Source organism: Lissotriton vulgaris, chromosome 5 (assembly GCF_964263255.1).
Source record: "Lissotriton vulgaris chromosome 5, aLisVul1.2, whole genome shotgun sequence".
Lineage (NCBI taxonomy): Eukaryota > Metazoa > Chordata > Amphibia > Caudata > Salamandridae > Lissotriton > Lissotriton vulgaris.
Window position 1 is genome coordinate 16943191 of NC_141693.1, and position 27127 is coordinate 16970317.

General features: G+C 43.8%; 1 protein-coding gene across 1 annotated transcript; it reads left to right on the forward strand.

The window, feature by feature from the left end:
- The first annotated feature begins 1457 nt into the window (after positions 1-1457).
- LOC147710008 (uncharacterized) lies at positions 1458-26736 on the forward strand. The gene is made up of 3 exons (XM_086919919.1): positions 1458-1587; positions 5198-5334; positions 23825-26736. Exons 1-3 carry the CDS (start codon positions 1509-1511, stop codon positions 24029-24031), a joined length of 423 nt encoding a protein of 140 aa, XP_086776045.1. The 5' UTR covers positions 1458-1508; the 3' UTR covers positions 24032-26736.
- Positions 26737-27127: the final 391 nt, after the last annotated feature.

Sequence of the window (27127 nt, forward strand, 5' to 3'; positions counted from 1 at the left end):
GATCTATTGTTGTGTGGTGCCCCTGTGCTGTTGGTTCAAATTGTTGAGTTCCTGAGGGAACAAGCACTGTGACGATGGGTGCTATTCGGTGTGCACACGGACCCTTGCAAGTACATAAGGGATAATACTTTTGGAGCAATAGTGGGTTTGGTGCTGGCAGTGAGAAGGTTCGACGGTTAGTTTGAAATTTTTCCACATTAGTGTGTCTGTCGGGCCCTGGCAGCCTTCCTCATTAGAATGGGGCAAGGGGCGTGGCCGATGTAATTAAAGGCGTGGCTTAAAAACACTTGAGCTAAAAGTCTGTGCTTAGCATAGTGTGGCGCTGACTGGTATTTTGTGATTAGCGTCCCATTACAAAGCGCGCCATTGTCCACACATTTATTTTTTGTGTTTTAAGGACTGTGAATTGTTAGATCTGTTTCTTCTCGGTGCATGTATGATGACTACAGTGCCAGTAAAATGTTTGCATTGAACACAATCTGAAGTGCGATTTGCTTTACATTACATTGAAACTGACGATTCCGTGAAAGGTGGGGTTGAAACATTTCTTTGAAAGCTTGTATTCGGTCATACCCACGAAAATACTTCAGTTTTATCAATCAACATTGTTTCTTCGAAATAACGTGAAAAACCTAACCCTCCTCTTAACCCCACGCTTTGAGCATGGCCCTTATATTTAATCTTGCATAATTGCAAATTAAAAAAAAAATTTATGCAAAGCATTGTCATTTACAATGCCAGTAACTTTAATGCTGCGAGACCTATTGCATTGTAAATGCTTGTTTGGTAAAGAATGTGCACTGCTTTCCTTGGAGTCATTAATTAGTGGACTCAATGAGGAAACCAGGTGGGCCTCAACATTGCGTTGACACAATGCGGCCAGTGGGTAACGTGTCCGGATGCCCGGCATGGGGAGCGCGTGATCACTGTGTGTGCTGTGTCTTGATTGGCAATGTGTTGGTTACATTATGTGGTATTTTACTTTATTGTGCTTTGGGAAAGAGCATACCCTCTGGCCCTGTGTGCTTTATTAAGGCCCTTCTTCCCGAACCATTGTGGTGTCACTGCATTTATCTGTGGGATTGATCAGTGGTTTCCTGTTTGTGCAGTTTGTCTGCTTACTAGGTGCCACCCCACCTGTGATCTGTCAATCAGGTACCTCGGACATAGGGTTCTTGGCCTGCCTAACTATGTATTTCAGAGTCGGGGTTGACGTGGAGTTCATGATGGGAGAATTTGTTAATAAAGAGGCAATCTTGTTCTTATACATGAATGTATTGTTATTCATATTGACATCAACTTTATTAATATTAACAAGATAATGCACAGGGCTTGTATTGTGCCTTGAGTTCTACAAGCGTCAAACGTTGACACCGTCTCACAAAGATGCTATCACATTTATATTCTTCTCTTTTTTGTCTTCCCAGATCTCGGTGGTGGGGCATGAGCCCATCCTCTTCACTGGGTCAATCAAAGACAACATCACTTACGGCCTTCAGAATGCCTCAATGTCAGAGGTCACGCAAGCTGCAGACATAGCCGACGCCAAACAGTTCATCCAGAAGATGGAGAGGACATATGAGATGTGTAAGATGTGGCATGAGAGTCTGAAGACAACAGGCAGGAGAAGGGGTGAAGCAAAGAATGGGTGTTGGATGGAATGGAGGGGTATTGATGGAAATGGGTAGGAGACTGCCTACAGCAGAAGTCAATGTGGGAGAATGGGTGGAGTAAAAGATGGGTGGATGGAGTGGTATTGATGGGAATGGGTGGGAGACTACTTACAGCAGAAGTCAATGTGGGAGAATGGGTGAAGCAAAGAATGGGTGTTGGATGGAATGGAGGGGTATTGATGGAAATGGGTAGGAGACTGCCTACAGCCAAAGTGAATGTGGGAGAAGGGGTGAAGCAAAGAATGGGTGTTGGATGGAATTGAGTTATATTGATAGGAATGGGTGGGAGACTGACTATAACTGAAGCAAATGTGGTAGAATGGGTGAAGTAAAGAATGTGTGTTGGATGGAAAGGAGTGACATTGATGGGAATGCCTAGGGGACTGCATACAGTTGAAGTGAATGTGGGAGAATGGGTGAAGCAAATAATGGGTGGATAAAGTGCTATTGGTGGTAATGGGGTGGACTGTCTACAGCTAAAGCAAATATGGCAGAATGGGTGAAAGAAAGAATTGGTGTTGGTTGGAAAGGAGTGGTATTGACGGGAATGGGTGGGAGACTGCCTCCTGCCAAAGTGAATGTGGGAGAATGGGTGTTGGTTGGAATGGAGTTGTATTGATGGGAATGGGTGGGAGACTGCCTACAGCAGAAGTCAATGTGGGAGAATGGGTGAAGGAAAGAATGAGAAAAGGGGGAACATGAGGGTGGCACTGAATGGAACAGTTGAGAAAATGGGCCCAGCAAAGAGGATAAGATAAGTATGAGATGGGTGGAGGTGGCATGAGGGGGCACTGAGGGGAACAGGTGTGAAAATGGGCACAGCAAGGATCAGGATAAGGTAAGCATGAGATGGGTGGAGGTGGCACGAGGGGAACACATGGTTTAAAGCTGAGAGCTGAGGCACAGCACCAGATGGGTGGAGGTGGAATGGAGTGGCACTGAAGGGACTGGGGGAGGGCATTGAATTAAGGTTACAGAGGAAACATGGGGTGGTGGAATAAGGTGACACCAAGAGGAGCTGATGGAAGAATGCAAAGAGCTGCTTCTCCCAATAAAGGGGAGTGAGTAAGATTAAGGGGGGGCTAATTCTGTGGACCAGTCCCTTTCATGGGTATACATTTATATCTTAACCTTCCAAAGATTATAGTTTTGTTGGTGTAGTAGGGTTTATGTAGCGCTTCCTGCTCAGGATGAGGCACTAGAGGACTTTCAGGTGGACGGGTAGCAGAATTCTCTGTCGGTTGTGCTCGGTTGCAAGAGTGTGAATCTATATGGTGGTCCATGCGGATTCATGTTGTGGCTCATCATCATAGGTTCACTCAGGTGTTCCTGCATTCATCTAAATGTGCTTAGGTGTTCAGAGGCGCTTCAGGCCATAAGGGGGAATTCTGTTTTTCCAAATGCGGTCTGTGCCCATTAAACAGACTGGTGCACAAGTCTGTTATGTTTAATGGCAGGAACCAGCATTTATTGACAGAAATTGCTCAAAACATTCTGAAATGGCCTTCTCCCCTATTATGCTGCAGCCTTTACCTGGGATGAGGAACCATAACCTGACCTCATAGGCTGGATCTAGTGAAACCATCCTCCTCTCTTTCTGCCACAATCAAGACTAGTTTCAACAGAGTGTAATTGTCGTCCTATTACTCCTGGACCTATCCCATATCTTCCTCACTGCACATTAGCCCTCCCTCATAGAGGGGCGCGAGAATCGTGGAATCCATCTCTCCTTCCTCACCAACACGGAAAGAATCCCCTCATATCCCTGTTTCCAATTATCTCCTTACCACACTGACTCGGGATTACCTCAAAGCTCCATCGGGGGGTTATTGAATAAATGTAAGTAAAACTGAGGCCCTATTGTTTAATACTATAGCCACAGTTCCTCCTGAAAGTCCTCTGCCTGGGTATACCAGATGCTCTAAAAGGGTCCTCGGAGCCTGGGCAATGGAAGACATCTCAGAACTTTATGACCATAACTCTCTCCAATACTTAGACAAATGTCTATCAGGCAGATGAAAGCCTCTCCCACTGGCTGTTTGGGACAGATTAGCCCTTGTTAACATTTCCCCTCTCCTGCTCTTTGCCAGGTGGAATGTCCAAGAGTCATGGGAGAACACCCACCTCTGAAACAGGTAACTCAAAGCTAGGCCTTTTTGTGGACCTGTTGCCTCTGTCAAACCAGTAAACTGGCAAACGCCTGCCCACCAATCCTTAACTTAGGTATTCTTCATGGAAACAACAGTAGGGAGAGGAAATGTGACAACTTCTGTTAGCCACAACTATGTGAAGCTGTGAGCAGTCGGGACAATGGTGGTCACCCTAAAAGACACCAATTCCTTTAGAAAGAGACCCAAGTTAAACCCATAGTTTTCTTAAAGTGTCTTCAGTCTGGTGCCTCTTGATCATTCGACCCTTCTCTGAAGGGACCCTCAGCGCATGATGCCAAGACAGCATAGGCTGTGAGATCCCACATCGCTCACCTTGAGTGCGTGTAGGTGTCTGATGTGCTTGGACATTCAAGGAATGAAGGCTGGCGAGGGGCTCTGTGCCTTGGTCAGCTAGCGATGCACACTGTGTGCAACATGTTCATTGCATGCATTGCAGTCACACCTTTGATACAAAAGAGGAGAAGGCAGTCCTGGTGGGCAACCCAAAAGCACAACAGAAACGGGGGCATAGGTTTCAGGTATGTGTGTGAGGTCCAGCGTTTGCTGACAGCTCACTGGACTGTTGCACTCACAGAATCATTCTGTGTTTGACCCCATGGACAGGGTTTCAAATCCCAAAATGGGTACAATTGAGCTTGGTAAATATAAATACTACATAGAGCTAAGAAACCCCTTGATGCAAATGTGCACTTTACAAACACTCAGAGCCCGATTCACACAACTAATTTAAGACAAAATCCTAAACTTACTCCCATTTTGGTATTCACAGAAGGCACTTACTCATTTCGGTATTCACAGAAGGCATTTAGGAGTCCTAAACTTAGGACTCCTAACTTCTGTGAATACCGAAATGAGTAAGTGCCTTTTGTGAATACCAAAATGGTAGTAAGTTTAGGATTTTGTCTTAAGTTAGTTCTATGAATCGGGCCCTCAGATTATGTACAACTGAATCCCTGCAGTCTGTAAATCCGATGGAGCACCACACGGCTTCAGAAGACCCTGACCACTGTTTGTTAGTGGAATCCATTTTAGTACCAACCCACTCTAAGCCTATTGCTTAAGTGGCCAAGACACAGCCAGTGTATAAATCATAGGGCCTAACGCATTTAATGTCCAATGTTAACAACAAACTCAACAGTACGTACAGTGCCCGGATGCATCTTATCCCTAGATCAGTGCTGTATTCATTACTTAATTGTATATAAAAAAATAAAACAAAAGCACCCATCCTTCCACGGGATTCTGCTATTACCCACTCCCATGTTCAGGTCCCTCCACTTGAGTATTGTGAGTACACGCCCATACATGTTTCTTTATCTGGTTTCTCACCTGATTGTTATCCGTGCTGTGCAGATGTTGGGGAGCAGGGAAGTCTCCTGGCCAGGGGACAGAAGCAGCGCATCGCCGTCGCCCGAGCACTGGTCCGGCGCCCACAGGTGCTGATCCTGGACGAGGCCTCCAGCTGCCTGGATGTGGACACCGAGCACAAGGTAAACCCTGCACTGTTGTAAGACCGTACATCTCCCTGTATCCCCTTGGAATGGCACACGTCATCGTATAAGTCATCCCCTTAACACAGCTCAGTCCACCACACATAGTTATAGTTTTCACTAGCCTAGGCTTAAAACTCTTACCACCGCTTCTGTTTCTGAGTAAACAACTCCACAGCTTTTGTATTAGGGAACCACCCAGGGTTTTAAGTTTGATGACCTCTCAGCCTGAACAATTCCTGCTGTCAAATGTGGGGTATTGTGCTAGATTCACATAGGTGCCTCCAAACCACTCACTACAGAGACATTACCTGCCACTCCTCTGCAACCATTATTAGCCCTCATCATGAGGATGGCACAAATTACATCACAACGCCAGCGAGCCACAAAAGTAGAGGATTTGCAACTGCAGAATGGCAAGTCACAGTGTACAATGTGTGAGTCTTAGCAGATTGCAATGATACAGTGGGTGTGTAAAAAGCATCATCTCTTCCATGTGAGTCATAATTGAACGAATAAAGACTTTGCAACCCTATTTCAAGTGACCGACCTGTTGGGGCAGGTGTTACTGGTTTTCATTCTTGAAGCAGTCTGTGATGGACAGCCTCTGCTCTGCATATTAGGGCTGTGGGCATCCTGGGAAGAGGGCAGTGATCAAGGCGACCACTGCATGCTACCGCCAGTGCCTTCTGAAGAACAGCCATAATGAGATGGAGGTCTGTGGTCTCAGGTAGAACTCCAATGCAGCACTCCTGGTGCAAGGACCCACAATCTGATTCCCGCCCACTTTTAATGAGGTGAGAAGTTGGCAGATTTGAGCAAACTGCCCCTTCAAGGAGCAAGGTCTGTGTACATTTATCAGTCCACAGAGGCAGAAGAGTGTTGTAGCACTCCCCTTTACTATGTCAGGACCTAAGGGCATGGATTACTCACAAATATAAAACAAACTTGTAGTCAAAACATAAGATGACCCTAGAAAATCCTTGCCTGTCCTTTGACTGGGGGAGGGGTGGGATTCATTGTCTGCATAGGTGCTTACAGACACTTTTGACCTTTAGCCTCTGACCTACTCACTCCACAAATACTAACCTTTATCTCAAAATCTTTGCTCATACCTGGCCTCCAATCTATTTCCATAGGTGACTTCATGTTCAGGGCCATATCTAAAAGGTCTATATACACTGAATCACCCATCTTGCTTCTAGAGGTTGTTGGCATAATATAAGTTTCTTCTCTAAGCAAATTACTATCTTTAAATGAGCACCCTGCTGCCAAAGATTTAGTACCATACAAGACATCTCGCCACAGGTCACGTCTTTCTAATAAAATCAGTCTCATGGTATCCTATTGCAAAGCTTTCATCCATTCCTGTTCTGTAACAGATTTACTCTGTTCAAGATTCACTTGCTACACCAAACATTCTAACTCCTTATCCCAGTTAAACACTTCTCTCTCCAAACCATCTTCCACATAGATATGCACTCGGATTTCTTGTCATGAACCAGCAGTATTTCCACAGTTGTATGCCAAAGCTCACAGTGGGTTTGCTTGTATGCACACGTGTTCCACTAAAAATGTATATGGGCTGTTTGCAATGTCATTTTTGTTCCTTTGGGTATGGCTTACATATGTCCACAGTCCACATGTGAGTTCACATCTTTTATCATTAAACCTTGATTCTTTCTGGAGCCTTCAAACAAGAGAACTTAAGATGGCACAGCTTCTTCTTTGATCCTTTTTTTGTGATAACAGCATGGTTGATCCTTTGCTAGGGTTTTTTATTTTAACTAAGTCACCTACCTTTATGATTGTTCTTTTTACTGCTCTCCTTACATAAAAATATTTTTTGTTTTCAGACATCTTTCATCTCTTTTTCAAATTTCTCATGATCAATTTGAACATTCTTCAATTCAGATAATTTGTTTAGAATCCACGAGGGACTTAACACGGTATTAGGTTTCCTTTTGCAAAGTAGCTCAAAAAGAGTTCTTCCAGTCGCAGAATGAGGAGAAAATCTGTAGGTTTTAACCTTGTTCAACATTTCAATTTGCCAACACTTGTTATGTGAAACAGCACGTTGAATGGTTTCTTTAAGTACTCTGTTGAACCTTTCAACAACACCATTTGTTTCAGGATGATATAAGAAAGATATTTTGTGCTTAATCCCTCTATCCAACAAATACTTCTCCAATTCTTTTGACGTAAATTGAACACCATTGTCTGACAACATGATGTTAGGAAACCTTCTCTTTCACATATTTCCTCAATAAATTTTACCACACCTCTTTTCTTTACGAAGTTAATAATCTTGACCTCTGGCCATCTTGATTAAATATCAATAAGAACTAAGATGTATTTATCAGTGCCTGTGTGCTTTATTGGACCTAGAATGTCTATAGCAACTTCTTCCCAACCTAGTTTTGGAAGTTCTCTTAAGGTCATGGGTTGAACTCTTGGCTTGAGTATTTTGTCACATTTATTGCATTCAATACATTCTTTCATAGACCTTTCTATGGTGATGTCCATCCCTGGCCACCAGTAAGTTTGTCTCAAATTTTCTTTGGTTTGAGAAATACCAGGATGACTTTCATGGGCAAATTTGATCAATTGATTTCTCAAGTTGGATGAAAGTATTTACCTGGTTCCACGAAACAAAATGTCATTGTGGGAAGATAACTCCTCTTTTACTCGAAAGAAACTAGATAAAGGTATCACTTGTTGCATCACATCTTTTACAATAGTTTTTGATGCAATACAAGACAGACTGTAGAGTTTTATCTTTTAACAATTCACTAATCCAAACATCTACTTTTATTATGCTGTCTGTGATATTGCAAACAGCATAATCATCAACATTGCTAAAAGAGTCCTCCAAAATGTCATCCTCAGTGTCATCACTTGAAACTAAACGAGAACAACAGTCTGCAATATTGTTTTTAGCACCTGGGATATATTCAACATGAAAATTACATTTTTGGAGAAAAATCACCCATTTACATATTCTCGAAGATACGTTGTCTAAACCTTTTATTCTAAAAATTTCCTTCAGTGGTTTCTGGTCTGTCTTGATTGTAAAACTGTTACCCCATAAGAACTTTCGAAGCTTCCTCACAGCCCAGAATACTCCCTAGGCGTCTTTTTCTATAACACAGTAATTAGATTCTGCCTCTCGTAAACTTCTTGACAAAAACAAAATGGTTGCTTCCACTTCATTAAGATTTTGCATCATGACTGCTCCTAGACCTGTTGCACTTGCATTTGTCATGATGACTTCATCTTGATTGGGATCAAAGCTCTTTAAAGAGGAGACTTTGGAAAGTTGACTCCTAACCAATGTCCCCTCTAATTTTTTTCCTCTGTGTGCGGCAGTGTGCGCTCCAGCCACAGCAATGTGCGCCAAGAATCTGACCGCATGTGTGGGTGCAGCGACAGGGGTTCTGACACTGGAGTTCCTGCTTGATTCTGCAGATAAATGACCTAGGTACTGGAACGGAGGAAGCCTGTTTGATGGGGCAGGAAGGGCCTGACTGGGAATCCAAAGTAGCACTGGCAATTTTGCCCCACTGGTTCCCACCCACCAGAGGTGGGGTGGAGGTGGGGGGGGGGGGGCAAGTGTCAAGCACTACTGCTTAAACCCAGTCCACAGCACTGGTGCTTTTGTTACAGAGGGCCCATATTGCAGCATCGCTGCAAAACTGCCCCCAGTAACACAACTAACCCCCACTGCTCCAAAACGGACCCCCAGCCTTCCAGGCAAACGCCTGATGACTGCTACGGCCAGTCCAGCCGGGGGGGTGGCCTTCGTATTGGTGACTGGCGTACAATGGTTGTACCATGTTTGAAATGAGAAAGTGCAGTGCAGTGAAGAGCATCTGCAACCATGACAAAGCTACACTAATATATATATTAGGAAAACGGGGCAACCTGCCTCATTCCATAGTGACAGTGAACCTCTTTACTAACTAACTACACAGCGGCGGCTCACGGACATCTTAACACCTTCGCCGCAAGGCTAATTCCCCCACGGCGCGGGGGAGGGGGGCCACGCGCTGCGCCGCGGTGCTCATGACGAGCTCAGCTCCTCATGCAGCACTGTGGAGCTGTGCTCATGACGAGCTGAGCTCATCATGACTCTGCCCGCTCAATGAAACGCCCCGCACAGGAGGGGAATTATGCCCCGTGTGGGCGTTTCGTGGAAGTTATGACGAGTTCAGCTTGTCATGAGCACAGCTCCACTGTGCCTCATGACGAGCTCGTCATGAGCGTCGAATGGGTTAAAGACTTTGAGCGCCCTCAGCCAAACGTATTTTGGGGGCCTTTGTGCAGGTCAGCTTTGAATTTATGATCCAGGTTTAGCTTTCTCGTGTCCTATTGGCCAGATCACAAACAGTGCATAGACACACTGGTTCGAATTCCAAAAGTGTTTTTAGTTAATATTCAGGGATAGTGATGTATTTTTCCAATATTGTAACACAGTAGAAACCCACTAATCCTACAGCAAATAACCACTTTGACATCCTCCCATTTCTCATATCTGAGATCCTATTTAAATCTAAAATAATTTTTTCATGGATGCTGCATGAAACAAAACCACATTTGTCAAAACATGTCTATAATACAATCTCACACATTACCCAGATTAAAAATAAATGAAAGGAGAATGCTATTTGCAATAATCTGTTAAGGAATTATTCAAGGTCATCAGGGCAAAACTCTGCAGAACAGAGCTGGCTCTACCAAGGCGGGGGTTACCCCACTCTTTAAAACTGATAATCATGAGTTCACTTATCCGTTCTGAAGATGGCTTCTTGGATTCGCGGGGGGATGTACATAGATGTCCACCATGTGTGCATTCAGAGACACTAATATAGGTTAGTGATTCTGAAAGCACGAGTGGTGCTTTTATGCTTGCTCAGGGCTTTAAGTGGGATGAAAGAACTGGCGGGTCTCTCAAAGGGGCGTGCCCAATGTAATTAAGGGCATGGCGTAAAAACATGTAAGCTAAAAATCGTTGCTTAGAATAGTGTGCCGCCCGACCGTTATTGTGCTGCCTCTGTCATTGCATCCAGATATATAATACAATAAGTAACATTATACCTACAACAACCCAGGACTATTGACTTTGTCAATGGTTGTTAGTTGCATAGGATAAATAAGCAACAACTACAGCTTTGTTGAATATATTAAAAATGCCTCAGTTCTGAAATGATCTATAAAAAGTCCTCTGAAGTTACACCAAAGGCTTTCAGCAGATGAGATTTTTTTTTACCCTAAGGGTGAGGGCAAAAATTTAGAGCTTGATTGGGACCTGTCTCAGCACCGGCTTAAAAAGTCAGCATCAGCCGAACCCAGCCAACTTAAAGCCCTGGGCTTACTGCATGCTTTTTGTTCATAGAGCGTGGCTGCGGGAAGATTGTGTGCATTTTTGAAAGTAAACATGTTAATTGCAGCAATTAACATGAATACTTTAAAAAATGTACACAATCTTCTCACAACCACGCTCTATTAACAAAAATCATGCAGTAAGTCCAGAAGTAGGATGTGTGCTTTTAGAATCACTAACATATATTAGCGATTGTAAAAGCACACGTTATGTTTTTAGGCTAGCTGCATGCCTTTTGTTAATAGAGGGCGGCAGAGTACGTGTCTTTTGGAAAGTGTTCATGTTAATTGCAGAACCCAACATACTTATACAGGGGGCTGCAATTAACATGAAAACTTTCAAAAAGTCACACAATCTTCCGTGCTCTATCAACAAAAGGTGTGCAGCAAGCCTAAAAGCACAATGTGTGCTTTACACGTTGTTATTTTGTGCTGGCTGCATTTATTTCCTTAATAGAGCACGGCTGCAAGCTGTTTGTGGACCATTGTGAAAATATTTGTGTTAATTGCAGCACCATCGTGCGTTACAATCAACATAAATATTTTCACAATGGCCCACAATCAGCCCGCAGCCGCGCTCCATTAAGAGAAGGCATGACCTGTAAAGCACATGTCATGCTTTTGGACTTTCTGCATTTCTTCTCTTAAAGGAGCACGGCTGCGGGCTAATTGTGGGCCATTGTGAAAATATTTATGTTAATTGCAGCGCACGACGGTGCTGCAATTAACAGGAATTTTTTCACAATGGTCCACAAACAGTCCCCAGCTGTGCTCCATTAAGAAGGAAAAACAGCAGCAAGTACGGGAGCCACCACAAGCCGGAAATTACCATTTTTCGTGCCGCTCCTGTTCTGAAAGCAGCGGCGGGAATGCTATCCTGAGATGTGCTGGGGATGCGCGGTCCACAAGCAGCACTGCACGCTCAGGGGATCAGACGTGGGCGCTCGCTCGGGCGCGCACGTTACTGGGAACACTGCTTTTAACTAGTTGAAACTCATCATCACATTCAGTATTCCACATGAAGCCAGTAACTTTTTTTAAAAGAAGTCGCATATTATGTGTTTTGCTTGCAAAGTTGGGAATGAACTTTGTATAATATTCTGACATGCCTGGAAATTTTACAACTTCATCTTTGTTCTTGGGAGTGGCCATGTCATTGATCGTGCCTACTAGTTCTTTCTTCGGTTTTATGCTAGAATCAGAAATGGTATGACCTAGATAGTCAATGCTAGATATGTTGAATTTGCATTTCTACACTTTGAGAGTTAAACCACTTTCTTTAATTTTATTTAGTACAATTCTGACCCTATTATCATGTTCTGCTTCTGTACTATCAAAATGAGAATATCATCTTGATATATCTTTATCCCTTCACAATCCTTAAATACATGTTCCATCATCCTCTGAAAGACTGCTGCAGCTGATATTAATCCAAACGGCATTCTCAAGAATTTGTAAGTGCCAAAGGGTGTTATAAAAGCTGTAAGGTATTGAGAGGTATCATGCAACTTTATTTGATTGGATGCCGAGGCTAAGTCTATTGAAGAGAAGAATGTGGCCCCTCCCAACAGTGATAACATTTCTGCAATATTAGGTAATGGATAATGGTTTACGACTACACACTTATTGAGTTCTCTTAAATCGATGCAGAGTCTGGACTCACCATTCGCTTTGAGTGCCATTACAACAGGAGCCAACCATTCTGTGGCTTCCACTTCAACAGTGATACCATTTTTCAAAAGTTTATCAAGTTCAACTTTCATTTTTTCTTTGACCTTGATGGGAACAACTCTAACTTTACTAACGATTGGTATTGAATTTTCTTTCAATAAAATGTGAATACCCTTTCAAACAACCTAATTGTTCTTTGAATACCTCTGGGAGGACGCAGATGCTTGTAGTAATTTACTTTGATCACTTAAAGCGGTTGTAACATGACTCAACTGATCACAGGCTGCTACATTTTGTTTCAGTTTTATGGATGGAGTTTCATTAGGACACAGAATCACTTTGAGATCTTTCTGAAGAGCCCAACTTACCAGAGAATCACCTCTTTCTGAAACTTAATCTTCCCTGTGGTTGAATTGAATTTGAAAGAGATATTACCGTTAAAAAATCCTGACAGCTTAATAGGTTCACCTCCAAAGCCTCTAGCTTTGCTGTCTAGTTTGAATAACTCCACTTTGCTGAATAAGAACTCATCATAAACCATTTATGGAATTAGAGTTACTTTTGAACCAGTATCAAACAACATTTTTACAGGGACATTTTCAATTAGCACAACATCAAAAGGAACATATTTGTTTCCATCACTAATTGACATAATAATTTCCTCAACTTCACACTCATTATCACAAGAGATTTCCTGAACTTTCTCCTTAAAGGTACCAGTGCGACAACATTTCGAAATTGACCCCTTTTGAATTTTTTTTACAAATGGCTCTCCAGCCTATACAATCTTTAAAATTTGCTGTATGGCCAATCTCACCACATCTATAACAAGTACCTTGACATTTTCTTTGAGCAGAATCATTTTTAAAATGATCACTACCAATGTGTTCTTCTTTATACTTATTAATTTTTTGTTTTGAAGTGAGTAATTACTTTCTCCCCTTTGTTGTGTTGAGGAGGTAAAACGTTGCTAAACTTATTCTTACTCTTGTTTACAACATGAATATCACTTTCTTTTTGAGTTTCATCGACTTTCTTGTTTAGTTCTTCTACATATGCTTTGGTGTGTTCACAAGATTTAGCTATAGAAATCACTTCTGTAAGAGAAGGATTGTCTTTAGCCCAACATTGCTCTTTTACTTTGTCTAACGAACAACCTAACATAAATTGATCCCTCAACCTCTCTTCTTAACTAGACCCCAAATTGCAAGTTGAAGCTAGTTTTCTCAATTCAGTAATGTATTCTTCCGCATTTTCACCAGACCTTTGCATGCGCCTGCAGAAGTGATGTCTTTCTAAAACAGTTGAAACTTTTGGTAAGAAATGAAGATGTAATTTCTTTAGACACATTTCATAATCATTGAGATTGTCAGCATCTTGAGAGGTTAAATCAGGAAGATGTTGGAATATTTCCTGACCCTCAGAGCCCAGACAATGTAAAAGAAAAGACATTTTTCTTTCCACACTGAGAGAGACACCACATACTCTTGAATAGTGAAAACACAATTTTCCATTTTTTCTATGGAATGGATGGCTTCCTAGGAGTAGACAAGAAAAATGGAGGATAAGGTACATTTTGCATGCTTGAGACAAAATTTGTAAGAACTGTATAGAAACACCTGTAATAAAAGAGTATATGTTAGACAAAATGAAAGAGATAATAAATAAAATTAAAAACACTCATGAAGATAGGCAAAGTAAATAGTGAGCATATCACTGAACAGGAGAAAATGGAACGTTTCCACAGAGTACTGTCTATTATACTTTGAAGTAGAATGATGGTGAAGCTTCCTTTGTTGGATTATAGTTGAACAGAATCTTCTTTATTGATTCATGTGAGAACAAATGTGAAAGAAAAGAACCTTGAAAGTTGCTCCTAGAAATGTATAGAACACTCCTCTGTAACTATGAAAATTCTAATTTTAGAACCATTCACGATGTATTCTAAAAAGAAGTAAAGTTAGCGTTCTAGTCTTTTTAATTTAATGATGCAAACAGGAAGTCAGTCTAGCGCTCTAGTTTGCCAACAGGAAGCGAAATAAAAGTTGAACAGGAAGTGAAGTTAGCGTTTCAGTCTACCAACAGGAAGTCAAATTAACTTTCACCAGGAAGCAAGGGTAGCGCTCTAGTGTTCCTTGAATGAGAATGACGTAAATTGGAGGAAGAGAAAGAATGCTGGAGCGTGAAGAAGCAGCACGCAGAGAACACCAGTTAATTTGAACGTTTACAATATTGAAGGCAGTAAGTTGAAAGCGTTTCCAAGCAAATAAACTGTAGCTGAACATGAAAACGTCAATTAAAATGATGTTTTGTCCTTTTTAACAAAAACAAGTCAAAATATAGTTTTTTTCTTTCCTTTGTTAAGTAGCGCAGGTCACACAACACATCCAAATCTCTCAAATCAGAAAGTTTTATCTATGGTTTTAGGGCTCTTCGGTAAACATAGGCTTGGTGAACATAGAATAAAATAAGCTTTCCTCTCCAACTTCAGAACACAAAGAGAGTAGTGTGTACGGTCACACAACACATCCAAATTTCTCAAATCAGAAAGTTTTGTCTATGGTTTTACCGCTCCTCAGTAACAACGGTAAAGACCAACATAGGCTTGGTGTAAATAGAATAAAATAAGCTTTCCTCTCCAACTTCAGAACACAAAGAGAGAAGTGTGAACAGAAGCGCATCCAACAGACACAAAGGGATTCTCTCTACTTGTAAATGACAGAAAAGATAATTCTGAGGAGAATTTCTCTAATAAATGGCTCAAACCAAAATAGGTAAATACAATACCAACAGAAGGCAATCCATTTGAAGATTGATAAGAGTTTTGAGGCAACTTTGTAACGTTGATGAAGTTGAAGAAATGTTCTCAAAATGATGAAAAGTGGAGCTGGTAACGTTGAGGTGAGATCAATGAGTCATTTACCTCGTCACCATTGTAAAGATCACGGTAATCCAGTTAAATATAAATCCAAAGTTTTATTGAAGTTGATGCTTTACACCTCAGCCTGTCAACTCAGCTATAGTCCATCCAACTGCTTTCTTAACCACTTGGATGCTAATGACAAGGGTAACTTGTCATGCACTGCCCATTCATTTCAATGGAAATCTCATTATATAGCCTAATAGGCCTTAGCGTCCAAGTGGTTAAAGCTAAACGTTCTCGAGATGCTATTTACAGAACAGTACTATGTCATTTAGAATATGGCAAGTATAACATTCTACATGAAGACCAACAGAGTCTTAGATTACAATGTTAAGCATATTACAACACTCCACCTTCACTAGCATTCACTGTTAGATATGGAGACTTTCCTTGGACAAAGGCGTGTAAAATGGGAGCCAATATTAGGGTCTATTTGAAAAATATGAGAAAGAATGAGTTGGGTCCTTCCCTTAGACAAATCTCTCCCCCTCCACATTAATCTAGTAAATGCGTTCTTTAGCAAGTGAATAAACCCCTCTCTTTTGGGGCTTGAAAATAATCATCAGTTGCCTTTAGCAAGGAGGCTTTGGGTCCTTCTGTAGCAATGATAACCAGGTATTCTACTTCCTTGTTTCCAAAAGCACATTTGTGTTTTAGTCACTTGAACCCAACAGTTGCTACATCCTAATATTTAGTATGGTCTGTGATCCTCGTTGAACCTCAGGATATTATCCTGAAAGGCCAGAACTACATTCATTACCTTAAACAGGTGTACCCAATCCTCATGAAGACTTCCAACACCAGCCAAAATGTATTGTTCTAAACTGTAAAATGCCATTATGTGTTACTAAAGCAGACAAAACATCTCCACCAAAACCGCAAGATAAAATACTTATGTAGAAACATCTTGGAAAATAACCTGGCTGAGTACAGCGTGGCAATTGTCTCATTCGTCTTTGGAAGATGAGGGACATCTACGAAGACCATCTGGCTGTAATCACACAGGTCAATGCACATTCGGAGTTCACTGTTAGTTTTGCATTCAACCACAAATGGTGACAACCATACTGATGCCTCAATAAATTCAGTCAGTCTACATACATATGGTCCATCACTGTAGATAGATTTTTCACAGTTAAGCAGATGCATCCTATCATGTGTTCAACAAGGTGAACCCCATTAAACATAATTAAAATGCCTGGGTTCCCCAATCATGTCTTGAAACAGCCCAGCTGTTCCCTACACATCTTCTAAAGCCACTTCTTAAATCTTTAAAAAGTGCTGAAGATTTTTATTGCACCCTATCTCTTAGCTTACAGGCATCATCATTTACACCTCTTTAGGTCTCGTAGCGAGCACAGCGCGTCAGCGCTGTGTCTCCGCTAGAGATCTTTTGTTAGCGAGTGTGCTTCCCAGGAGACAGTTTCGGCTGCGCGCATCCTTGGAGTGGATTTGAAACGGGAACGCGCGCTGTGGCCAGGCGCTGTCTCCTGGGAAGCGCAAGCACCACACACGCATGCGCATACACACACACAAGCGCCCATGCACGCACATACATACATACATACAGAGACACCCCCCTGACACATACACACACACGCGCGCGCGCACACACACACACAAGTGCACCGAGGCCCCCCCCCTCCCCTCCGCCGTCACCCGCCCCCCTCCCCCTCCGCCGTCACCCCCCCTCCCCCACCGTCACCGTCGCATACACACACGAGCATACACGCACACACACACACAAGTGCACCAAGCCCCCCCCAGCCTTTTGAAACTTACCAGGGCAATGTCGGGGACTCTTCTCTCAGCACGCGGCGCCCAACCTCCTGCTAGCGCGGCCCCGGGTCTCCACACCGCTCACAGGAGACCCGGGCCGCGAGACGCATCGACTCCACCTGCCTCCTCTTCCGGTCTGGACGTGGCCCCGCCCCCGTCACAGGCGACCGTGCCTGACTTCCGGGGCGGCCGCGGCGGACTTCCGGGGGCATTTAGGATGCTGCTGCTGATTTCTCTGTCCTCCGTGGATTCCGTCCGTGGATTCTTTCCGTCTTCTGTTTTTCTTGGAGCGGCGCTGGGCGAGGCAGAAGCCTGGGATTGGCTGACTAGGGAGCTGGCCAGGGTTAGGGAGTGCTGCTTGTGTGTCCCGCTGTCAGTGAGCCTGGGCTACCTCTCAAGACGGAGCGAACGGATGGCAGGCGTGCTTACCGGTACAGTGATGGAGGTGGAGTTTGACATGAGGGAGGACGAACCTTGGTACGACCAACGGGACCTGCATCAGGGTGAGTGCAAGCTTCAGCTCGCCATGTGTGCGGACGTATGGGGAGGATGAGGCAAATGGGGTCCGAGTCATTTCCATGAAAGATGAAGAAAGAATCAGGACGCAGAGCCAGGGAGGGGTCGGCGGAGGTCCCATTCCTTCTACCAGAGTGGGATCGTTAAGAAGAATTAAGAGAATACATTTTTCTCAACTTTTGAAGAAATATTCATGGAATGCATAGTAACTGATCACGTATGTGTGGAACACATTCATGTTCTCCACGTGTGTGTAGATCTTCCATACGAAAGCTAATGTTGAAACTGGGAGGCAAGTGTTGACCAACATGTTAACATAAAAGTCGTGCTTACTATTAGCGAGTTGAGGTGCTTCGATTGCCTTGCGCCCTTGGAACTTTAGCCTTAACTCAAGCTGCTGTTCTAACTTGATAAAGGTTGACATGCGATGGTAGAAAATTGTTTGTAATTTATATGTATGCGCATGTATTATTTTTTCCAGCTAGCATACTAATGCCATTGGCGTGCCCTTGTGATGTTATGGATTCTCATGGATGTGCGCATAGTTATTGACGCCTGAATACAAACACGAGCATACACGCACACACACACACAAGTGCACCAAGCCCCCCCAGCCTTTTGAAACTTACCTGGGCAATGTCGGGGACTCTTCTCTCAGCACGCGGCGCCCAACCTCCTGCTAGCGCGGCCCCGGGTCTCCACACCGCTCACAGGAGCCCCGGGCCGCGAGACGCATCGACTCCGCCTGCCTCCTCTTCCGGTCTGGACGTGGCCCCGCCCCCGTCACAGGCGACCGTGCCTGACTTCCGGGGCAGCCGCGGCGGACTTCCGGGGGCATTTAGGATGCTGCTGCTGATTTCTCTGTCCTCCGTGGATTCCGTCCGTGGATTCTTTCCGTCTTCTGTTTTTCTTGTTTACGTGTCCTGTCGTTTCCGTGTGCCGACATAGCTTTAAAGCGACCGGCAGTGTACTTCGGTTTTTGCATTTGAGGACAAGTCTTTCAGAGTGGTAATCAGAGTTGAAATAACAACCGCATTAAGACCAATGAAAAGTTTGGATGAATAGTCCCCTCTTTCTGCCGGAAGATGCTACCACTCGTTTCTCCCCCAGTCTCACCATTCAATCTTCCTGCACCATTCCTTAACTCAGGGGCACCAGAATTCCCCCACCTCCCACCAGCAGCATGCACATCACCCATAAGCTTTGTATGGATTGGGCTCAAAGGTGAGGCGTGGGTGGTACTGCTACACACATAAAAAAAAACGCAAACGTCTGTGCGGCACAAGCTTATTCATCAAGCCACAATACCCCACGGCACCACGCTGCCCCCCTTCTTAGCCCATTAACAATAAAGTGATCTTTTTACCAGTACTTTTGTGTGCACCCATTCTCACGCACACATACGCACATGTACACACAGACCCCCACACACACACACACACATGGGCACACACACATGCGTGTGCACACACATGCACGCGCACACGCACACACACACACACACAGTTTCATGGTAGTGGTGCTCACTTTCACAGAGAAACCACCAAATCCATCAAAAATGGGCCATCAGAGTTCAATTAAAGTTATTGATCTCAAATATCCGATTTTGCCAATTTGATAAAATGGCTGAAAAGGCACTTCATTACTGATTGCCTTATTTAGCTCATGGCTGATGAATCATGCCTGCAAGGCTTAAAATGTATTTTCAGATGAACGAATGTTCATGCCTTTTCACAACACTGCGTACTTCACTTTCTACTCACAGAAACGCACACTTGCCCCCTCAAACAAAACACTCACACACTCTGATCACACCCTTAGTCTAATCTATGGCCACAGGCCAAGCACACTTATATACGTAGCACCACTGCCATACACACGCGGACACCATCACTGCCATGCACACACAGACACCATCACTGCCATGCACACAGGGACACCACCACTGCCATACACACAGGGAAACCACCACTGCCATACACACACAGACACCACCACTGCCATACACACACAGACACCACCAGTGCCATGCACACACGAACACCACCACTGCCATACACACAGGGAAACCACCACTGCCATGCATGCACGGACACCACCATTGCCATACACACACACGGACACCACCTTTGCCATGTACACACAGACACCACCCCTCCCATACACACACGGACACCACCCCTCCCATACACATACGGACACCACCACTGCCATGCACACACAGACACCACCACTGCCATGCACACACAGACACCACCACTGCCATGCACACACGGACACCAAAAAACAAAAATTATGCAAAGCATTGTCATTTACAATGCCAGTAACTCAAACTTAAAGGCTGCGAGACCTATTGCATTGCAAATGCTTGTTTTCTAGTGTTAGAATCACATATCTACAGCAATCCTTGATGACATTATCTGAAAATATCCAATCCGTTACATGTTACATGCAATGTCCAAATATTACTCTTAAATTCAGTCAACGTATACTGTCAGATCAATTTTATTGCCACCGTGCAAGTGTGAGCTCCTGGACAGATACCTGGGAGACGCACTTAGAGTTGGCATACGGTTTTCAGAGAATTTTCATTGAAGAGGTAAAATCTGTTGTTTATATCAGCTACAATTATCAAACCGCCATTCAGAAGCTTCACAGCTGTGATTTAAGGATTGCACATTAAATAGGTATTCCTAGGTGAACATAATGAGGATATCAAAGCAGAAGAAACTAGCTACAGAGGCGTTCTCTAGGAGGGTTACAGGAAAGCCTAAAATGAGCTATTCCAGCGACCAAGTGAGTCTCAAATTCGGAAGCTAAAATACAGATTATTCTGACCAAAAGTACAGAAACAAGGAAGAAGCAGGACTAAATGGGATAGGGAGATGGGAGATCTGATAGGGAACTCATATCCATGAGTGTAGGGGGTATTCCGACATTGAAAAGTCTGTGACTCTCTGGAATCTCATAGGCAGTGCTCAGCATGACAGTTCTAGGGCACAGAAGGATGGCTGTCACAGCCATGAAGGACACATTCAACAGAAGCAGCTGAAGAAAACATGTTAACACTATTATCTTGGAACAGAGGTGAGACCCAACCTCAGTAAGATAATGCAGAAGTATCATTTATTTATTGAATGCCGATGCCATACCGAGACAAGAACCCTGGCATTTGTCAGATGTGCAGGTAAATGGCTAAAACGTTGTTAATAAAAGGGCAATTTGATCTAATCATATTACTGACAAATTCTAAATAAATGTATGCAGAATCAAGATAGATAATGACTCTAAGAAGGGGCGACAATAACTTTTCTTCTTTGCAAGTAAAACCAAGTTAGAAATATTTACAGATGAAAAGTACTGAGGCATTTTGTTTACACCCACTCTGAACTGCTCTGAGTATTGGAATGGTCTGACTTCAAAAGTCACCAGAGCGTGGGTGGGTTTAAAGATTTTGCATTTCATATAGGGGTGGGGACCAACTGCCTCGGTGCTGAAGGTCCAGTAAAGCGGTACTGAAATCAGGCATTCCCGTGGTATCAAAGTTTATCAAGTGAATTCTATCATTTAAATGATATGCAATGATCTGAAAACGACTGGCCTGCACCAGGGACATGCCCTCAACTCGTTGGTCATTCTGTTATTTTTCATCAGAAAACTCCTTTCTTGAAGCAGATAAATCCTGAACACATCCTGGAAAGATACCTCGTGTTCTGCATCATGTATCTAAGCAATTAATCAGAAAACAATTAATGAAAAGAGCCATCAGGATGACGCACCTGCCTTCATATGTTTCAAATAGGTTTATGTTTCAATACCCCTTGACCTTGTCCCACAGATACCCAGCACTCAGACTGTAGCTCCAATCAGAAGGGATGTTATGAGATTTACATTGGACGCGTTTTAATACATCAGAGGCCATGGGGAGCCGCCCCTAACACAACATGTTGATGATGTCACTTAGGTCTCATCTGATCACATCAAGCCCTGGGTTAGAAAGAATTAGGAGCAATCATTAATTAGGGATTAGAATTAGAACTGGGAAAGATGCCATTCACCTTTCTTGCTGCCACCAAACTGTACTTCCGATCTGGTACATTTGGAAACGGGTTACAAACATTTTAGCATCAGTTATATTAATATTATCTGAGCCAGCTGTAATTTACACATTTTAATATTCTTTGATGGGGATACACATGATGACGATAACAAATGTGTAGCGACTGGAAGGATTATTTTATTATTTTGTATCCTATATAGTTTTTGTGTTTTTAGGCAATAATGTTAACAATATCAATACCCAATCTTTCTGGGGGAGAGTGGTGGAACACATTGGTGCCACGACAGGGATCCGCATTTCTTTGACACCTTTACACTGCCTGCTGGCGCTGGTGCCTAAACCAAGGAAACGTAAATTGTCCTATAAACTGTTGCAATTGATGCTAGTGCTGGCCAGGCATAGGGTGGCGATTACTTGGATGGGCCAGAGGGGCCCAGAGGTCTCTAAATGGCTGAGTGACGTGCGGGAGTGGTCCCTGGCGGAGGAATCGCATATGCAGTGCGCCAGACGGGATGAGAGGCTGCAGGAGGACTTGTTGGCCTGGCGCGTGATGTGCGCCATGATTGGGGTTTTGGAACAGCCTCCCAGAGTGAGTCAGAAGGGACGAGTGGAAAGTTATTCTCACCCATGGGCTCGGACGATGAGGAGCACAATGGGGTTGTCCCCGAAGACATAATGGAGATGGGGTGATGTGTGGGACCCAGCCCTGTGCTCACAGATCGCTAGATGTTGTCTGATTATTTGTATTATATCTAGTGTAACTATGTATCTCAGTGTGGCCTTCAGCCAACTAACCGTGCCTTAATGAGTCAATCGATGCGTCTATGTGCTGTTCTTGCCAAATGGGGGGATGATATTGTTTGCTTATTTCTCACAAAATGACAAAAAAGAAAGTTTTTTAAAAAAGCAATATCAATACCACTATGAATACCCCCCCCCCCCGTCCCCGCAAGCTTGAAGATGCTTTTCACTCTCCTGCGCATACAGGTGTAAGCTTCTGACCCTTCGTTAAGCACAGGCGTACACCTCTCACTCCCTTTAAGCTGCAGGTGTAAGCCCCTCTCTCTCTTCCAGGTACAGGTGTAAGTCTCTCCCTTTCTTCCAGGTGGCAGGTGTAAGCCTCTCACTCTCTTGCAGGTGCATGTGTAAGTCTCTCCCTCTCTTTCACATGCAGGTATAAGCCTCTCACTCTCTTGCAGGTGTAGGTGCACGTCTCACTCTCTTCCAGGTGCAGGTGTAAGTCCCTGCCTTTCTTCCAGCTGCAGGTGTAAGCCTCTCAGTCTCTTCCAGGTGCAGAGTAAGCCCTTTAATCTCACTCTCTTCCAGGTGCATGTGTAAGCCTCTACCTCTCTTCCAGGTGCAGATGTTAGCCTTTCAATCACTTCCAGATGTGGGTGTAAGCCTCTTACTTTCTTCCAGGTGCAGGTGTAAGCCTCTCACTCTTCCAGGTGCAGGTATAAGCCTCTCCTTCTCTTCCAGATGCAGGCGTAGGCCTCTACCTCTCTTCCAGGTGCAGATGTTAGCCTCTCAATCTCTTTCAGATGTAGTTGTAAGCCTCTCACTTTCTTCCAGATACATATGTAAGCCTTTCACTCTGTTCCAGATACATGTTTTGGCCTCTCCCTCTCGTTCAGGTGTCGGTGTAAGCCTCTCACTCTCTTCCAGGTGCAGGTGTAAGCCTCTCCCTCTCTTCCATGTGCAGGTGTAAGCCTCTACCTCTCTTCCAGATGCAGATGTTAGCCTCTCTATCTCCTCCAGATGTTGGTGTAAGCCTCTCACTTTCTTCCAGATATATTTGTAAGCCTTTCACTCTGTTCCAGGTGCAGGTGTAAACCTCTCTCTCTTCCAGGTACAGGTTTAAGCCTCTCCCTTTCTTCCAAATACAGGTGTAAGCCTCTCATTCCCTTCTAGATGCATGTGTGAGATTCTCCCTCTCTTCCAGATGCAGGTGTAAGCCTCTCATTCCCTTCTAGATGCATGTGTAAGATTCTCCCCCTCTTCCAGTTGCAGGTGTAAGCCTCTCATTCCCTTCTAGATGCATGTGTAAGATTATCACTCTCTTTCAGATGCAGATGTAAGTCTCTCACTCTCTTCAAGCTGAAGGTGTAAGTCTCTCAGTCTCTTCCAGATTTAGGTGTAAGACTCTCCCTCTCTTCCAGGTGCAGGATGCTCTGTCACGGATCCCGGGGCTGACCATGTTGATCATCGCTCACAGACTCAAGACAGTGGAGAATGCGGATCACATCATCGTGATGGAGGAGGGGCGGGTAGTGCAAGAAGGAACTCACCAGCAGCTGATGGAGAAGGAGGGACTCTACCAGCGACTAGTCCAGCGGCGCTTCCTGGAAAACGGGAGCGGCCACTGAGCAAAGAAAGAATCAGTTGAGATTGAGCAACGGCGAGTCCAGAGACTCAACAAGAGTGGAGCCTGGTTGCACAGGGAAGTGAATACTTAGAAAGCAGGTTCAAGGTATCAAAGTGGAGCCCCGTACATACAGCAAGCAGAGTACAGAGCGACGCGTCACCATACCGGAGAGTATGGTAACAAAGTTACCCAATGATGAGTGAAACCAACCTTTATTTATCACTCCAACACCATCGCTGTCTCGCATTCAACACGGAATGGTGAGCCAATGACAACGTATGGCAGAAACCACTCAAAGATGGCTGTCAAATTGCCAATGCTTTTTAAAGTATGTGCAGCCATCTTTCCATAGTGGTGGCATACGTTATCATTGGTTCATTGTTCCAAGGTGGCAGACTCGGTATCAGCAACGTGTCATGGATATGTGCTACCAATTTAAAGGCCAGGCGCATTGGCTTTGCCGATGCCTTTATGCTTCAAGGAACTCCACATACAATTCAGGATTTGCTTAGAACCAAGATAAATGACCACAAAGAAAGTTTAAATTGATTTATTCACATTATGTTAAAATGCAAAAGCATGAATTGGTGTTCACTGTAAACAATGCAGTGCTCCGTGCAAACACGCATTCAGAGTGGAGTAAAGAGCACAATTAAAGACAAATCATCCCCTAATCGGGTAACGAGTGGTGGGATGGTTTGAAAGGGCGATAGTCCAAACAAATTCCCCATTGGGATGATAAGTTCTCATGTATGACCCATAGTTCTTGTTGAAGTACTTGTGTTACATCGACGATGTTTCGCTCTGGTGTATAACTCCTTGGGTCTTCCTCAGGCCTGGGGGGGTCATTAAACAGAATCAAGTGCAGGCCATGCAGATGACTTGTTAGCTTCTCTGCTCCCCTCAACTAACGCTCATGTAACAAGAGTCTTTAAAAGCCACCAGGACACATGGCGGTGTCATAAGACGGGCGCTTTGCTGATGACATCACAGCCTATTTAAGTGATGATGGCTTTAATGCTGCCTTCTCTTCAAGAGGTGTATTTCATCTCTGATAATTCTGAAAATATTTAATTTATGGTAAATATTAATATAACTATTTTTTTCTTTCTGAGGTGAGGAATAATACTCCCTTGTTTAAATAAAAGTAGAAATTGTATTTAATTTCCGTAGCATCGCGAGCCACTTTCGCAGGTCACTGCAGAGTCCTGGAGCACTACACAATGAATCTTTTTTTCTGTGTGAAGATTTGTAATGCAGAATTATTTTGATATTTACCCTTGCGGCAGAAAACACAGTGCGTACAATTGAGGACTGCGTACCGCAGGGTAAAAGGACGTGTTGCTTTTTCTTTTTGGTGAAGACATTTTGTTTTTGAGTTAAAACTACAAGTCTCCTTTTTGTGAAACAGCCTTTAATTGTGATGTTCTATAAATGGAAGATTTAGGGGCATATTACCAACAAAGTGGCGAAGAGAGGTGTTAGCCGCCTTGGCTTAACGCCTCTCTTCGACACTTCAGAAACGCTAGGCTGCACCATATTACCAAGGATATGGTGCAGCCTAGCGTTTCCCCCTGCGATGGCGTTACGTTTTACAACTTCTCGCCAGCGCAGGCAGGGAAGGTTTGTTTATGTACAGGAAGGTGTTCCTTCCTGCACCTAAAAAAGCTTAAATGCCATTTTGTAACTTACATGTGTGCTGCTTCATGCAGCACACATGTAAGTTACAAATTGGCATTTTTAAAAAGAGGTTTGTTTATGTACAGGAAGGGACACCTTCCTGTACATAAACAAACCTTGGCATTTTGTTTTTTCCATGTGTGCTGCACAAGGCAGCACACATGGAAAAAGCAAAAACGAGGAGAAATTAAGCATTTCTCCTCATTTCGCCACCTTAAGAACAGGTCTTTCCTGTTCTTAAATTTGGCGCTGCCACCTACTACGCCTCTCTTGATAATAGGTGGCAGCGTCGAAGTGATTGGGTGTTGCGGTGGAACGCCCACCGCAACACCCACTGCACGCCCCCTTACATGATGAGTTTATCGTGAAACGGGCCCTATTACCAAGGCAGCGTTAAGTCAATTAACGTGGCTTTAAGCCACGTTAATTGACTTCACACTGCCTTGATAATAGGGCGATGCAAATATCGTCGCATTATCGGCAGAAAAGTGCCGATAACGCGGTGATAAGGGGCTTCATAATATGCCCCTTAGAGACTCCTGCAGGTCTGGGTTGAATGTAACTGAAATCCTGTAATTCTGCCATCTCTGTACTCCTGTGATGAGCAGATGCTTCCCGTCTGTGACCTCAGAGGCTCCTTCAGTTGTTCTGGGTTGTAGGAAATAGGTGGTGAACCCTCTTTTATTTCATAAGAATTCACGACCCGGCTCCAAGGCCCCCCATTCCTGCAGGCTCTTGTCTGTGCCTGTGCTACATTAGAAGTTCATTCTAGTCTCCACCCCTCCTGCTCTTATTCCACCTGTTAAGCCCCCCCCCACTCTCTGAGTACTTCTATTCAATTCCTGCAGTTTGTTGTTCTGCCTGTCCCGCGTTTTCCTGGACATTGGACATTTCCCGCTTCCTGCAGGCTGTCACCCTAGATAAGGCTGCATTTACAGGACCATGGGAGGTGTGGTGTTAAAACTAAAACATTCACGTTAATGTCTGTAAATATTTGACCAACAAAATTAAAGCGTTTTCTGTTTCAGAGAATGTGAGTTTAAATGGCAGGTGTTTGCATATTCAGCCAAGATAAAGAAAACCGACAGTAACCAGAGAGATGACACACTTCGGTCTAAGCTGCGCTGGATGGAAACGGCGTGTGCATTGACATGTATCATTGTGCATCACAAAGGCCTGTATTCAAACACTCAGCCACTTTGTATTACAATCTGCAAAGCAAAGTCCGGTTGAATGATTTTCAAGAGTTAAGTGTGGGGGAAAAGCAGGGACGGTCTTGATCATTAGGCTAGGTTAGAAACGGAGTGCGTGATCTATGATATGTGAAATGCACACTTTTGGATGGTGTGACTAAGACATTTGTTACATTTTCCTCCTCCCTGTACTTTAAAGCAACTAAAAGAACAATATTCTAGGT

Excerpts from the sequence above, each read along its gene's own strand:
- LOC147710008 (XM_086919919.1), top strand. The coding sequence starts at position 1,509 with ATGTCAGAGGTCACGCAAGCTGCAGACATAGCCGACGCCAAACAGTTC. Across the intron at positions 1,588-5,197 it reads GGAGAGGACATATGAGATGT|ATGTTGGGGAGCAGGGAAGT; the intron begins GTAAGATGTGGC and ends CGTGCTGTGCAG. Across the intron at positions 5,335-23,824 it reads ATGTGGACACCGAGCACAAG|GTGCAGGATGCTCTGTCACG; the intron begins GTAAACCCTGCA and ends CCTCTCTTCCAG.